Source organism: Borostomias antarcticus (genome assembly GCF_949987555.1).
Source record: "Borostomias antarcticus genome assembly, chromosome: 7".
In the NCBI taxonomy this organism is placed as follows: Eukaryota; Metazoa; Chordata; class Actinopteri; order Stomiiformes; family Stomiidae; genus Borostomias; species Borostomias antarcticus.
Window position 1 is genome coordinate 10,021,725 of NC_140240.1, and position 17,353 is coordinate 10,039,077.

The window sequence follows — 17,353 nt, forward strand, 5'->3', positions numbered from 1 at the left end:
AGGTGTGCTTGGTGGCGATGCAGCTTGCATGAGAGCTCGCCGGCCGAAAGGTCAGTGTTGTTTACTTGATGATCAAGCTAGCTAGAACTAAGCGACTTTGGTAAATCAGCAGCAGGTCAATATATACCTTAACAAGTGATGTTGGTGTCTACGCTTGCATAGGGGCAGCAATGAATAGTTTCAGCTAGCTAGCTGCCTAACCATCATCAGATACATAGCTAACTACTGGCTAAATTTTTTTAACCTGTTCTATGAATGATTATCAGTTTTGATTCTCTTTTGATGCATGATGTCATTACTGGCCAATACTGTCATGTTATATCAGAGCAAAGAGATGCACGGTAGAAAGGTGTTGTGTTATAGACTGGCCTGCTCCGTCCCCTCCAGTGATCCAGCTTCACAACAGAAAGCCCCGGGGTCGCTGAATGGAGTCCAGGATGGTGTCCGAATCGGTGAGGGTGGTGGTGAGGTGTCGGCCTCTGAACGACCGGGAGAAAGCTCTGAGCTGCAAGACGGTGGTGTCCATGGACGTGAGCAGGTGCCAGTGTTTCATCCTCAAGCCCGGGGCGGCAGATGAGCCGCCCAAGCAGTTCACCTTCGACGGAACCTACTTCATGGACCAGCCCACCGAGCAGATGTACAACGAGATCGCCTACCCACTGGTGGAGGTAGGCTCGCATGGAGACCCTGCAGTGGACGGGGGCAAAACCAGCACTTTGGTCATAGGACACCCTGGGTTCTGAATCGGAAACAGAATACAGTAGGTGTGTCGGGGGGTGGACCCACCATGCCACCCAGCTATATCCCATTGCTAATGACCTTAGAGCTCATCATTTACTTAAGAGGCTGCCGTAGATCAACCGCAAAGGTCACTGAGGCCACATTCAGGCCTTTCAATGTGTCATCCATGTTGCGTTGGTATCGTTAGACAAAATGTATCTGCAGACGTTTGAAAGTCTGTGAAACTAAACGGGAAGATAACATCCTGAGATGTTCTTGTGTTCTCCCAGGGAGTGACCGAGGGCTACAACGGGACCATCTTTGCCTACGGGCAGACGGGCAGTGGGAAGTCGTTCACCATGCAGGGGGTCCCTACACCAGCAGCACAGAGAGGAGTCATCCCACGGGCCTTCGAGCACATCTTTGAGAGTATTCAGGTAGAGCCTAGATCGATATTAGTCTTACATGAGCCATTGCAGTCCTGCAGTCCATAGCATTTCTGTAGTCCAAGACTGAATTGAACTGGAAAAGATTCTCCCAGACCTTAGGATCGATTTTGCCTGGCCTCGGCAAGGTCTGTTGTGTGGAAAGCATCCAACTGTATTGATTTATTATCTTAGCACCGACCCGCTTGGCACATTCTCATCAAATGGGTCGAATGATCCACACTGTTCCCGCGCAGGATTGGGCTCCAAGCTTTTATTTTCATTCACCATCGATGTGTTTGTCCTTGGTGTAAGGTAGTGTGCAGAAAACACCAAGTTCCTTGTGAGGGCCTCGTACCTGGAGATCTACAACGAAGAAGTACGAGACCTGTTAGGAAATGACACCAAACAAAAAATGGAGGTAACAGGCCATGGGATTTCCTGTATAACATCATGCTGGAATATGTTTGGTTTATTAGAAACTATTTCTCTGACATTATTACTTGGAATTACTTCTGGTAACAATGTGACCGCCACTGGAGGTTTGGTCCTGATGTAGGCAGTCCTCAAAATGTTCTAGAGGGAATAATACTTATTAATTATAAATTCTTATTTTTTACTGTTTCCTTTTTTTTATATTACGAAAATTTAAGTTGCGAAGAACCCACTCAATATAACAAACAACAGTTTTAGGATGACTTGTCAAAGTCCATGTCCTGTGAGAAGTGTGAACAGCTCTGAATCTTTGAACCGCCTTTTTCTCTGCTTAGTGATTTCAGGTGTACGGACATTCACAGAAGCATATCTTCTTCAAATATTTGCAGATTTCAATGCATGGCACATCATTTGACAGCTTACAATTGACACTTCCATAATCTGTAAAAAAAAAAATATATATATATTTTAAAAACTGAAAAATGACCTGGCCCTACATCAGGACCAAACCTTCAGTGGAGGTCACAGAGGCTGTACATGCAGCAGTGTGCTCAGGGAAACCTGCAAAGCTTTGTGTAGTGGACGTGCACAATAGTTGTCGTTGCCTTTGTGACTAAAGAAAACACAGGTGAAAGTGTAGCTTTCTGATGTGTGTGTGTGTGTGTGTGTGTGTTTGTGTGTTTATGTATATGGGTGAGTGTTTGTGTGTGCGTGTGTGTATGTGTGTGTGTTTGCGTGTACTGTATGTGTGTGTGTGCGTGCGTGTGTATGTGTGTATTTGTTGCGAGCAGCTGAAGGAGCACCCGGAGCGCGGGGTGTACGTGCGGGACCTGTCCATGCACACGGTGCACAGCGTGGGGGAGTGCGAGCGCATCATGGAGCAGGGCTGGGGGAACCGCTCGGTGGGATACACCCTGATGAACAAGGACTCCTCCCGCTCACACTCCATCTTCACCATCCACCTGGAGATCTGCTCCACAGGTCAGCCTCACCCCTCCCCGCTGCTCCCGCCACAGCCCGGAGACCGCACCAAGTGCACCTTCCCTGCATTAACCCTAACCCTCTCTCTCTCTCTCTCTCTCTCTCTCTCTCTCTCTCTCTCTCTCTCTCTCGCTCTTTCTCTCTCTTCCTCTCTCTCTCTTCCTCTCTCTCTCTCTCTCTCTCTCTCTCTCGCTCTTTCTCTCTCTTCCTCTCTCTCTCTTCCTCTCTCTCTCTCTCTCTCTCTCTCTCGCTCTTTCTCTCTCTTCCTCTCTTCTCTCGCTCTTTCGCTCTCTTCCTCTCTCTCTCATTCTCTCTTCTTTCTCTCCCCCTCTCTCTTCTCTCCCTCTCTCTCTCTTCCTCTCTCTTCCTCTGTCTCTCTTCCTCTCTCTCTCCCCTCTCTCTCTCTCTCTCTTTCTCCCTCTCTCTCTTCTCTCCCTATTTCTCTCTCTTCTCTCTCCTTCTCTCTCTCTCCTTCCCTCTCCTTCTCTGTCTCTCTCTCTCCCTCTCTCTCTTCTCTCCCTATTTCTCTCTCTCTCCTTCCCTCTCCCCTCTCTCTCTCTCTCTCTCTCTCTCTCTCTCTCAGACTCAGCTGGCGAGGACCACCTGCTGGCGGGGAAGCTCAACCTGGTTGACCTGGCGGGCAGCGAGCGTCAGTCGAAGACGGGCGCCACCGGCGAGCGCCTGCGCGAGGCCACCAAGATCAACCTGTCCCTGTCGGCGCTGGGGAACGTGATCTCCGCCCTGGTGGACGGCCGTTGCCGGCACATCCCCTACCGTGACTCCAAGCTGACCCGCCTGCTGCAGGACTCGCTGGGCGGGAACACGCGCACCCTGATGGTGGCCTGCCTCTCGCCCGCCGACAACAACTACGACGAGACGCTCAGCACCCTGCGCTACGCCAACAGGTGTTCTGAGCAGAGGGGGGCTCTTTACTTTGGTTTTTAGAAAATGTATTTCGATTTTTGGATTTTAGATTTTTTTTTACCATTATTTTACCTGGTTCGTCCCATTGAAATCAATGATCTCATTTATAAGGGAGGCCTGGAAAAAATAGCAGCATAAAAAAGTTATAGACAGAAACAACAGTCAAAACAACAACAATAAAACAACAAGGAAACATAAAATAAGTGTGTTCAGGGTTACAGAATGTACAAATTGCCTATGCTGATTGACACATACCAACAGAATAATTTATCTTGAGCTTCTAAGAGCTTTCAAAGCAGGAGAGATACCAATTTCCTTAGTTTCAGTTTGAGGGGAGTGTGTGTGTGTGTGTTTATGGGGGGGGGGTGTTCTCATGGGCAGGTTTCCCAGACATAGATTAGGCGTAGTCCTGGACAAGCTTTGACATTGTTGTTGTTTTATTAAGACTAGACCAGTGAAAACTCTGCCAACTTCTACTGATAAGGTGAATCATTCTGGACCAGGGCCAAGAGCATCCAGAACCGCCCCCGGATCAATGAGGACCCGAAGGACGCCCTGCTCAGAGAGTACCAGGAGGAGATCAAGCAGCTGCGAGCCCTCATCTCCGGACAGATGGGCACTGCCAACCTCTCATGTGAGTCCCTACCCATGCCAGGCCTTCTGGTGGTGAACCGACTAGTCTAAAGGTGTCTGCACACGGCCCCAACCAATGCAAACCTACACCGACGTTGGATTGGTGTGCCATGTTTGTTGGTGACAGTTGCTGTTGGCTGTATGGATTTTGCAGCTGGATTTTACATTTCCAACAACAACTGCCAACTTTAGAATGTTGGGTGTTGGGAGTTGCTTGGCAGTGTGCAGGCATTTTAACTGTGAGAGGAAATCTTGATGAATTTTGATCCAATACATTCAGTGACGTGATTCACAGCTTCTCAGACAGTGAGTGAATGGTGTACAGTAGTTCTGCTTAAAAAATGACTGATCATCTCGTCATTGATCTCTGTGATCAACTCTGCTAGTGGGCCATACGCTGGAGGCTCCTCCCCCTGGCGTGCAGTCCAGACCACAGTCCAGCACCACGGAGACAGAGAAGGAGAAGATCAAAGAGGTCAGTTCACCTCTGAGAGTCGCCTGGCCAGAACACTGCCTGGCAGACGAACAGGAGCCTCATAAACCAAGCTGAATGAATCAGTGCTTTATTGAACCAGGAAATGTCTCTGTTACTCATCAGACAGAGCAGGACGCTCTCAGGAGGACCATCATACCCGACTTCAAGTGATCGCTGATGATGATTACAATGGTGTGTGGTGTGTGTGTGTGTGTGTGTGACTCCTGCAGGAGTATGAGGAGAAGCTGACCAGGCTCCAGGCGGAGTACAACGCGGAGCAGGAGTCCAAGGCCAAGCTGCAGGCAGACATCGCTGTCCTGCGCTACACCTACGAGGTCAAGCTGTCCAACCTGGAGAAGGCCAGGGCCAGCAGGGGGCACTCTAGCACCAACACAGGTACTGGACCTCTAGAGCACGGCTGTACATGTACGGTACATACGGTAACTATTTTACTATCATCCAGAGTGACTACTGATCTCTCAAGTAAAATACATTCCCATTAAAGGTGCTGTAGATAACATATATATGTAGACAAATGGTAAAAAATAAAAATAAATAAAAAAAGTTATTTTTTCGTGAGGCAATAGTATTCTCCAGAATCCTGATTGCTTCCGACACAGAGATACCTGCATGGTACCAACGTCGTAACACTCGTGACTCTCGAACCTTGTAAGAAGTGGGAACCAAACCTAAACATCTCAGTCAGAGATAAATACAACATTCATTTCGGACCCCTCATCAAAATAAATTCATAATCATTTTTGGCGGGGAAAAAGTGGAAGAATTATTTCTTCTACATTCTCTGTGGATGTTTTTTAAATTTTTGTTTCATATTTTATGATCCGTCTACATAAAAATGTTACCTATAGCACCTTTAATGTCGGAGCACATAGACTCACAGAAGCACAGGGAACAGGACGAGGGACCCGTAGCCGGAGTCACTGAACCCAGACAGAGCTAGTCCTCTGCAGGCAGCACAGTGAGGCTTGAGCTACTCTGCTGTTCCGTCAGAGAGCTCCGGCCGCATGACCCAGGTCCAGGAGGAGGAGCCGTGCCCTGACCCCGACGCCCAGGGACAGGGAGCTGCCGTGGCCAAGGTACCCCCGTCAGGCTGGTCGAGCCCGACTGCACCTCAGACGAGGAATAAAGCTCATGCCATTACCTATCCTCGTTATGACGTACCATAATTTTTAATAATGCACATGACGTGCATAATGTGTGATCTATAAAATGGCATGCAGTGTATAATGACGTGTCATCCTCTTTAGATGGTCCAGGCCCAGGCCCCACCACGCCAGGTGGTCAGTGTCCAGAGAGGGTCGGGGGAGGGCCATACTGAACCCCCCCCCATCTCAACCCCAGGACCGCTGGACCAGAAGCATGTTCTGGAGAGGTGAGGGACCACCACAGAAAGGCACCCACACACACACACGCCGTACGCCCACACGCATGTCATATGCACACACAGGCACATATACTGTACAAACACACATATGTATAAATGTTTAGCTTTCTGTGTGTGTGTTTCTGTGTCTGTGTGTTGTGTGTGTGGTGTGTGTGTTTCCGTGTGTGTGTGCGTGTGTTTCCGTATGTATGTGTGGTGTGCGTTTCCGTGTGTGTGTATGTGTGTGTTGTTTGTGTGTGTGTGTGTGTGTATGTGTGTGTGTGTGTTTGTTTCTGTGTGTGTGTGTGCGTGTGCATTTGTTTCTGTGTGTGTGTGTGTGCGTGTGCGTGTTTCATGTGTGCGTGTGCGTGCGTGTGTGCGTGCGTGTTTGTGTGTGTGTGTGTGTTTCATGTGTGTGCGTGCGTGCGTGCGTGCGTGTGTGTGTGTGTGTGTGTGTGTATGTGTGTGTGTGTGTGCGCGTGTGTGTGTGTGCGCCAGGCTGCAGCAGCTGGAGCAGGAGGTGGTGGGCGGGGAGCAGGCCAGGAACCAGGAGCTGCAGCTGAGGCACCGTCAGAGGAAGAGCCTGGCCGACCAGCGCAAGAAGCAGCTGATGGAGGCGCTGGCGCAGGGCGGCGAGGAGAGCGACAGCGTGCTGCTCCACGTCTACGACTCCATCCAGGAGGAGGTCCACGCCAAGAACCGCCTCCTGGAGAACTCGCAGGACAAGGTGGGGCTGAGCCCAGATCAACACAGCCTCATCGCATGGATACGAACATCATCCATTCTTTTCACTGCATTGTCCATCTCACCTTCTCTGAGCTTGTTATTTCTATCAAGAGGACAATTACATTTGCTTTATTTATCCAGGGAAGCCCACTGAGAACAAGCTCTCATTTACAGTGGTGCCCCGGTCACACAGCGTACATCATAAACAATATGAAATATAAAAACAGTATAACAATATAAAATCACATTCATACTGCACATTTTACACAGTTAAATACAATGAAAACATAATACACAAACCATACACAGACCTCAAACCCATATTCCCGAATCACAAGTTTTTAAAACATCCAAAGTGACTTATTTCACTGGGGTTGTTATTGTGTGAGTCATACTGTAGCTTTTTTAGAATTCTGGTTGATACTGTATCTCCCTCAGTTGTGTCCTGGTGGTTATTATTTCTGATGATGATGATGATGATGATGCCGCTCCAGCTGAAAGCAGCTAAGCTGGAGATCAGGGACCTGGAGGCGGAGTTTGAGCAGGAGAGGAACGACTACCTGGCCACCGTCCGCAGGCTGGAGAGGGAGGGGCAGCTGCTGACCGGCCTGCTGGAGCGCATGGCGCCTCTAGTGCGCCGAGACTGCAACTACAGCAGCCTGGACCGGCTGCGCAAGGAGGCCAGCTGGGATGAAGACAGCGCCACCTGGAGGCTACCTGAGGTGGTGGTGCAGAAAACTCCCCTCCCGTCAGGTAAACGAGGACACACACACACACAGACATATGAACGCACATGTACGCATACACACACACACACACACACACATATGAACACATGTACACACACACACAGACATATGAACGCACGTGTAAACACACACGCATACACACACACACACACATATGAACACATGTACACACACACACAGACATGAACACACACATACACACGTGCACGCACACACACACACACACACACACACTGACTCCGTACTATATCTTTGTCATAACATACAGACACCGTTGTGAGTTAGTCTGGAGGGTTCTGTTTGGATGGCTTCTCACCTGTTTGTGTCCCTTCCTTCTCCCCAGCTGTTCCTCCTTCAGCCACTAGGGGCAGCAGGGGGTCCGCTACCGATGCTGCAGATCTCTACCAGGTGGGTCCTCTGTCAGAAGCACAATACTGTCCGTCTTAAGCTGGATACACACAACAGCCAAGATTGTTTTGTAGCTGCCTACTAGGAACACTGAAAAACTGCCGCTTTCAAAATTGAACCCGTAAAATCTGATGACGAGAGTGACGTTCTAAAACTGGTGTCTCACTCAATGCGCCTCTTGCACTGTATGTGAAATCAAGATTCAAGATCCATTTATTTACCATGTACTGTACATGGTTTACACAACTAGGAATTTTACAAGGGTAATGGCATACGCTGATGAAGACGACATAAGACAGGGTGCAGGACAGGACAGTGAAAAAACATGACAGTGCAAATGCAACACAAAAAACTGTAAATAGTGTAAAATACAAGTACAGTACAGTGTGTGTGATAGATGAGCATTGTTTTATATATATATATATATATATATTTTGTATTCCGCTGAGATATGTGGGACAATCAGAGGTTGAGTTCAACAAGTGGGGCAAAGGGTAAAGAGTCAATGGGCGTCCTGGGCGGTTTTACAGTTTGGAAAACAGGTTTGGAAACATCCCTAGGGAATGAACAATGTTTATGGTTTTATATTGTATGGTATGGTATTGTATTGTATGGTATGGTATGATATGTATGGTATGGTATGGAATAGTATGGTATGGTATCTTATGGTATTGTATTGTATGGTATGGTATGTATGGTAGAGTATGGTATGGTATGTATGGTATAGTATGCTATGGTGTAGTATAGTATCGTATAATATGTTATGATATGGTATAGTATGATATGGCATGGTACAGTATGTTATGGTACAGTATGGTTTTTTTCTTATGGTATGGTATAGTAAAGTATGTTATGGTATGGTGTAGTATGGTATAGTATGTTATGTTATGGTATAGTATGGTATGGTATTGTATAGTATGTTATGGTGTAGTATGGTATTGCATGGTATGGTATGGTATAGTATGTCATGGTATGGTATAGTATGGTATGGCATAGTATGTTATAGTATGGTGTAGGATGGTAAAGTATGGTATGGTATGGTATGGTATGGTATAGTATGGTATGGTGTGGTATGGTATTGTATAGTATGGTATGGTATAGTATGTTATGTTATGGTATAGTATAGTATAGTATAGTATAGTATAGTATAGTATGGTATGGTATGGTATAGTATGGTATAGTATAGTATAGTATGGTATGGTATAGTATGGTATGGTGTGGTATGGTATAGTATGGTATAGTATGGTATGGTATGGTATAGTATGGTATGGTATAGTATAGTATAGTATGGTATGGTATAGTATAGTATGGTATGGTATGGTATGGTATGGTATGGTATAGTATAGTATAGTATGGTATAGTATGGTATGGTATGGTATGGTATAGTATGGTATGGTATGGTATGGTATAGTATGGTATAGTATAGTATGGTATGGTATGGTATAGTATGGTATGGTATAGTATGTTATGGTATAGTATGGTATGGTATAGTATAGTATGGTATGGTATAGTATAGTATAGTATGGTATGGTATGGTATGGTATGGTATGGTATAGTATGTTATGGTATAGTATGGTATGGTATGGTATAGTATAGTATGGTATGGTATAGTATAGTATAGTATGGTATGGTATGGTATGGTATGGTATGGTATAGTATGGTATGGTATGGTATGGTATGGTATGGTATAGTATGGTATAGTATGTTATGGTATAGTATGGTATGGTATAGTATGGTATAGTATAGTATAGTATAGTATAGTATAGTATAGTATGGTATGGTATGGTATAGTATGGTATGGTATGGTATAGTATAGTATGGTATGGTATAGTATGGTATGGTATGGTATGGTATGGTATGGTATAGTATGGTATGGTATAGTATGGTATGGTATAGTATGGTATGGTATGGTATGGTATAGTATGGTATGGTATGGTATGGTATAGTATGGTATGGTATGGTATGGTATGGTATGGTATAGTATGGTATGGTATGGTATAGTATGGTATGGTATGGTATGGTATGGTATGGTATGGTATGGTATAGTATAGTATGGTATGGTATGGTATAGTATGGTATGGTATGGTATGGTATAGTATAGTATGGTATGGTATAGTATAGTATGGTATAGTATGGTATGGTATGGTATGGTATAGTATAGTATAGTATAGTATAGTATAGTATAGTATAGTATAGTATAGTATGGTATAGTATGGTATAGTATGGTATAGTATAGTATGGTATGGTATGGTATTGCCCCTCACTCATCCATAGCTGTGCCCTGTGCCCAGGAGGAGGAGGACAGGTATAAGGAGATGCTGAACCGCAGTGACAGCGAGAACATCGCCAGCAACTACTTCAAGTCCAAGAGAGCCAGCCAGCTGCTGGGGGGGGAGCCCCTGAAGGGACTGGGTAAGACCAGAGGACTACAGGCCTGTCCCCTGAGCCCCTGAAGGGACTGGGTAAGACCAGAGGACTACAGGCCTGTCCCCTGAGCCCCTGAAGGGACTGGGTAAGACCAGAGGACTACAGGCCTGTCCCTTGAGCCCCTGAAGGGACTGGGTAAGACCAGAGGACTACAGGCCTGTCCCCTGAGCCCCTGAAGAGACTGGGTAAGACCAGAGGACTACAGGCCTGTCCCCTGAGCCCTGCCTCACCAGCCCAGGCTCCACACAGGCCTGGTGAACACGCATATCCTGCTCAATAAACATTGTCTCTCTCTTATGATCCAGTGCCTGTTCAGTAGGCCGACACCAGATATGGTTACAGCATGTCTGTAGAGCAGGAAGGAGCTGGGGTGAGCATGCAGACATCCTCATCAGCTAGAGGGGAGTTGACCTCTGTAGCTTCAGGCAAATGAACAGTAGTCACAATGTTGGTGAACTTAGGAGGTACTGTAGTTTGTGAGGCTCGTGTAAAACTAAAGGTAGTTGCTCACGGAGTGAAGCTCACTGTGAATCTCTGGATGTTTCATAAAGCGAGAGATCTGGTATGATCATGTTCAAGTACAACATCCTTCTCAATAGGCCTGTTTAATCCAGCGATTGGGAACACGAGGTCTGACCTCCACTAGCACCTGTCTGTCCAGTTCTTTAACTGGACCCCCCCACTGTCCCACTGACGACCGTCTCCTCCACAGCCGTTCACGCCGCGCCTCCGGGCAACGGGGCGTCCCTCCACCTGATGACCTCCAGCGGCTCCAGCATCGGGCCCCCCGCCGGCGCTGAGTCCCTCCACCCGCGGCCCTTCCGCCTGGAGTCGCTGGGCGTGGCCCCGTCCAACGGCAAGGTGAAGAGGAAGAAGAGCAAGACGCACATCGTCTGCGAGGGGAACTGAGAGAGAGCGGGACGGGGCCCCGCCCTGTGATGTCACTTCCTCCTTCTTTTCCTGCCACCCCCCACCCCCCATCTCGACAACAGAGACTGCACAGCTAGATTAAGGGTGTATCTAGTGTATATATGTATCTTCTGTAGGATATCCATACCCCCCACAGTAATTGACCCATTGTAAGTTGTCGGTTTTTCAACCACCTGTAATATAATATGGACATGGGCCCTTTATCTGGCAATGTAATGTGTGTGTCTTTTAACACATTTTGAACATAGTGCTACCTATATTGAACATAGTGCTACCTATATTGAACACAGTGCTACCTATATTGAACATAGTGATACCTATATTGAACACAGTGCTACCTATATTGAACATAGTGCTACCTAAATATACACTACCTAATGCCACTATCATCGAGCACTTTCTGCTCTAACACTATGACACGACTGTGTTTTAAAACATGTACTATTTGTCTCTCGTCGATTTTGCCGCTCGTGTTGTGCAGAGTTGACCGTTTGACCGTACTGAACGACGCCTACCTATTTGCTGCCTAAATTGTTCTTTGTACTTTGTTTAGGAGAATAAATGCAGTTTCATGGACGAGGGTTTGTCCCGATCGGTGTCACGCTGCGCTGGGCCTGGCCTCCTGGGAGGAGGGTGGTGATGAGGGGGAAACCGGAGCTGAGGGAACGACAGGACGACGTTTTTAACCCTTCGGTGACAGAACCAGGCTTGAATCATGGCTGCAGTGCGCCTCTGTGTAGTCATTTAGAAGGGATGGTTTATTGAAGTATTAATTAAACATTGTGTAGAACCTTCTCTATCCCATTGTTTAATATGACTCGAGCAGCGACGAGTGGTGTCAGTTTCGAGATGTGACACCGTTGTATGCAAAGCACTCTGCTCAGACATGGATACGGCTAGACCATAATGATACCCAGATAGAGATAGTGCTGCAGCGCTGCCATAGCAACAGCCGGCCTGATGTGGGAACCGTACAGAACAGAGTATAGCTGTGTGAGACTGTTTTACAGAAGTGGACCTTTCTCTCCCATTGAATGACATATTGAATGAAAGAAAAAAAGGGTTCTTTGAACTAAACGAATGAGCAGCAGCGATAGGGAAGCGTTTATCTGCTAATAAGCGAGACAGGTTCACCCAGAGTCGGAGCACTGGTTAATCCGCTGAGTCGGCTTTCTCATCGGTGGAGTGGCACGTGTGTAAGATGAGTAGCATGACTGATAATCAAAATGGAAGTCAGGAGGGCTCTGGAGGGGAAGGGGAGCTGGAGTAAAGCTTCACAGGGCTAAGGGTTCAACCAGATCCAAACTCCTTCGCCTCCTTTTGTTCCAAACCAATTCTCTGATTGTCTTGTGAATTAAAGGGCGGACAAACAAAGCTGATTTTGGGTGGCTGGGAGCCAGGTTTGACAAACTCCACATACAAGAGCTGAAGTTGTTTAACACAACTGTAAGCTAATATCACTCAGTAAAGCATTGGTATGAAACTTAAGTGTGGTTCAAACAACAAAGGAGATTTCAAAATAAAAGTCCATACGAACCTGTCATGTTTCAACCATCTGTATTATTTAATGAACAATCTCTAATAGCCTATTGTTCCTATTAAGGCATTTTGTAACACAGCAATGATTGTGACAAAAGCAAATTACATTTGAGAAAAAGGACTACCGCGATGACATCATCTTGGTTACTAGTGAGAGCGTGAGTGTCTCCTCTGACTGCATAGTCTTAAAAAACAAAGTAACATACAAACAGGCGACATGAAATTGAAAGTGCAAAGTGTGAAAAGTCGTGAGGGCGTGCTCAGAGCTCACAATGTCATTTCAGGGACCCCGTAGACGGAGTGAGCTGTCCCCGAAACACTTTTCAGCCCCCAGCCGATACAGTCTTTCGCCCCAAAATGAAGCGGAGGAACCGGCCGCTAGTTTTTGAGCAGGCCTAGCTTCCTCAGCGCCTCCCGCCGGTCCGGTCCCATCGAAGGCACCGTCGCCATGCTGAAGCCCGCCACTGGTGTGGGTTTCTGGGGCGCCGGCTGGGCGAGAGGGGCGGTGGCGGCGGGGGAGGCGGTCTCTGGGGCTCCGCCGCCGGGGGCGGCCAGGGGACTGTACCCGTCCCCCTGCTGCCCGCCCAGGGATGCGGAACGGGGCTGTGGGGGGGGTGCGGTCGCCCGGTCCGCCGTGAGGCTTCCCAGCCCCACCCCGGAGCGCTCCAGGGTGGCGGCCTTGACCCTGCTGGGCACGACCGGGCGTGCCCAGCGGGGGCTCTGTGGGGGCCGGGGCGTGGCGCCGGCGGGCTCTCTGGGCGCCTGGGTGTAGGAGAAGGGCTGGCCTCCGCCTGGGTTACTGAGGGGTGGGTTGTCTTCTTGACGGGGGCGGCGAGGAGACGCGTCCCAGGAGGGGTGAGGCTCGGAGGGGCCCGGGGGGGCCGCGGCGGGCCTGGGCTCTGCTCCGTTCTCTCTCAGCAGGCCCAGCTTCTGCAGGGCCTCCCTCCTCACCCTCTGGGGGTCCGACAGCGGCCGGTCACTGAGTGAAGAGGCTAGGGGCGGGTAGGAGGCAGCCGCTCCACTCTGGGGCTTTAGGGACACGTTGGAAGACATTCGTTTGGGTTTGGGAGCCACCACTGGTGGACTGGGGTTGTAGCCGCTGGGCTCCTGGTGGTGGAGAGTGTCCTGGGGCCACGCGGCAGAGGGGCCCCTGGGCTGGCGGCTCCAGGGGTGAGCTTTCATGGCTACGGCAGGGCCAGGGGGCTGCTTGCTGGAGTCCACAGCCGGGGGGCTGTCTGGAACTCTCTTCATGGAGGCGCTCTTCCTGAGCTGGACCAGGGCGTCGTAGGACAGAGGGCCCCGGGGAGACGCCCCCTCAGACCCCCAACATCCCGGAGGGTCTCTGGGTTTGGTGGGAGGAGGTATCACCACCACGTTGACCTCCGAGGGGATCCGAGGGGAACCCTGACGGGACTTGGGGTCTGAGGGAGGGAGCTCGGGTCCCGGGCGAGAGTTCTCCTTGTCCGGGGTGACGCCCGGTCTGCTCTTGGGCAGCGGGCCGGACGAGCCATTGGCCAGGACCAGAGGGGTGGGAACCAGGTAGCCAAAGGCGGGTTTACCGACATCCCTGATTAGCTGCTTGCAGGGATGTTTGGATGCATCTGAAAGACGTGTAAAAATCTCATTAGACACTAATAATTACTATTAATTGCATTACATTACAGTCATTATTAGACACTTTTATCCTCTCCTGTCTCCTCAAGCGCCCATCTTTGTTTATATTTATTTAACAGACAGAGGGAAACAGACACACAGGGACAGCAAAACAGATTTAGGATTTGATCTTGGTTGCCTTAGATTCTACACACACACACACACACACACACTAGATCTACATGTATTTTTAGCAGTGTTAAATTTTGGAACGCATTACAATAATCCACTCAAAACAGGCCGGCAGTTGAATTGTGATTGGAAGTTTTAAGGCTTTATAAGGTTAATTAGGTTATAATATGTAAGGTTGCATGTGTATGCCTGTATGTATGTGTGATGTACTGTAGGTGTGATGTGTGATTTCGTAAGTAGCTGTGTTTTTTAACTATTGTATTTTACTGTTATTATTGTATTTACTATCATGTTTCTTTCTTTTTCTTATTTTTTCTTGAATTATTATATTTATGAATTGTAGGATCTTCTGCATTATTGTATTGTACTGTATGTTTTAATTAAGGACTCTTGGAAGACTAGCCGATGGCTAAAAGAGATCCTAATAAAATCAAAATCAAATCAAATCTAGGTACTGGCTGGCAGCAGACTTAACCACGAGGCTGCTGGGTTCACGACACTCACTGTTGAGCTTGCTGTTGTCCATGGAGGCTGAGAGGTGCGCCATCTTACTGGCCACGTTGCCAGGTGCGGGCAGGCGATCCGGCTCGTCATTGGACAGTCCGCTGTCCTCCTCCATGTCCAGGGACTCGATGGTCTCCTCCAGAAACATGAGGCAGGCCTTCTCCTCAGCCGAGAGGTGCTCCAGACTGTCGTCACTCTGTCGCACGCACACACGCACGCACACACACACAATTTATGATAACTGTTTTTCTAACTCCTATGACATTTATTATAACTGTTCAACTCTGAGCTCAATCTTGTGTGGGATTAGGTTAAGAAGGAAGAGAAGAAAAAGAAAAAAGAAGCTACTTACAGATCCCGAGTTTATGCTGACAACGCTGTCACAGCTGCCAGCGCTGTCCATCCCCGTCATGGTCTCCATGGTGGAGCCACAGGGCCACGTGTCACTCTTTGGCATTTTGGACCGGCAGGTAATCCAGTAAATCTACGGTTGGCTCTCCAAAGTCTCTCTCTGCCTGTCAAAGAGAGACACAGGTCCTGTTGGATTAGATTAGATTAGTTTCAACTAAAACTCCGAAGAGTTGTCTCTGAATGTAAATGTGGAGTAGCTAGTGATCAATACATCACAGAACCCTACTGCAAATCTATTTAATCTCCCTCCCCATCCTCGGTCTCTCTCACGCACACACACTCACGCACACACACACCTCTCTAAGCCTCTCTAGCACAGCAGGATCTTCTTATGCAACACTTGATGAGTTCCACACGCCACAGCAGCCAGTGAGTGGGGAGCAGAGCTAGCGGAGAGAGGTATCACGGTGAGCAGTCTATTTCAGAGAGATATCTCAGCTAACTAGCGGAGAGAGGTATCACGGTGAGCAATCTATTTCAGAGAGATATCTCAGCTGACTAGTTACTCCCCCGACCTGCCTGCTGTGACTCACATTACAGCACACGCTACCCTAAGCCCCTTCCACAGGATCCATTTCAGCATGAGTGGAGGATAACACACATTATCTGCCTCCTAGGATATCCAGTGCACTGTATCCATGGACTAGCTGTCAAAATAAAATATAGTCCGTATTGAGTTCCGTGTCTACTACTGTATGTTAGACCAAGGAACACAATGGATTTTGGATGGATCCATTTTATGAAAACTTATCCATTTTATGAAAACCTTTATAAAATATAGTCCATATTGAATTCCGTGTCTACTACTGTATGTTAGACCGAGGAACACAATGGATTTTGGATGGATCCATTTTATGAAAACTTAAGCGCAAAAAGCAACCACCAAAGTGAGATTTTACAGTGATAAGATTGATAATAATATACAGTAGTAGCATATCCACTAGAAACACTACTGGACCATAACACAGTTGAATGTTGTTAAGTGAATTCTATCTTATAGTCTCTTAAGTGATTCACTGTTGGGTCCCAGAGTGACAGAAGAAAGAGAGGTGTACCTTAAACGGCCTCCAAACCCAAGAGGGAACGGATGGATAACTGGGTCAGAGGGAGACACAATGACTGTCCTGTTCACTGCTCAGCCTTTGTCACAAAACGTTCCCATTTCCCTGTCAGTCCACCTCTCCCGTCTATGGAAAGACCCTATCTGACCAGCGGGCCTGCCCTCCCCAGCAGAGGATTTGAATATGACAAACCTCCGGGATAATGTTTATTGTCTTTTTAACCTAGCGTAATCTGGACTGATCTTATTCAAATGAGCCATCAGAGCGGGGGCTTCGGGACACAACTGAGCGTGTTGTACAGTGTGGACACTCGCACACACCCATAGCCGTTGGTACAGAGAACAGGTACGGTTACACTCACACACCCACAGCTAGAGAACATGTACAGTGTGGACACACACCCATAGCTGCTGGTACAGAGGAGTGTTGGAGGTTGAACAGGAGAGTTTGTTCGTCAGGAGCTCCACCATCATCACCTCCCTGTGATGTGTTCTATCTACAGTGCAGGTTATCAGCCTGGTTTCAGTTCTGTAGATGCTGTTATCGTGCAGACAGATGGAGGCTACAGTACACACAATGTCAACCTACTGTCATTTCCTGAGCACATAGAGACAGACCCCTGACCATTAGCGTAATGATTTACCTCTCTCTTCCAGACAGACACTGGCTCACTGGCTGCACTAGTCTAGTGCTCCCATGTAGTGTCCCTTCCCATAGTGAAACGGTAACAGAGGTTACCAGTGTCCAACCCTCAGCTCAAAGGGCTCCTTTCCACCATAACAAGAGGGCCTTTCATTTCCAGACTTATCTCCAATGTCCTTTGGTTGATCTGAGTC

The 17,353-nt window shown here is 47.9% G+C and overlaps 1 protein-coding gene across 1 annotated transcript; it reads left to right on the forward strand.

Moving 5' to 3' along the window:
* Positions 1-437: 437 nt before the first annotated feature.
* On the forward strand, positions 438-11,196 carry kif17 (kinesin family member 17; the record flags this gene model as incomplete). Its single annotated transcript, XM_084441322.1, has 15 exons — positions 438-668; positions 1,011-1,157; positions 1,465-1,566; positions 2,372-2,561; positions 3,145-3,466; positions 3,989-4,119; positions 4,505-4,593; positions 4,824-4,989; positions 5,605-5,690; positions 5,862-5,986; positions 6,476-6,704; positions 7,198-7,456; positions 7,796-7,860; positions 10,152-10,272; positions 11,000-11,196. 15 exons carry the CDS (start codon positions 438-440, stop codon positions 11,194-11,196), a joined length of 2,460 nt encoding a protein of 819 aa, XP_084297448.1.
* Positions 11,197-17,353: the final 6,157 nt, after the last annotated feature.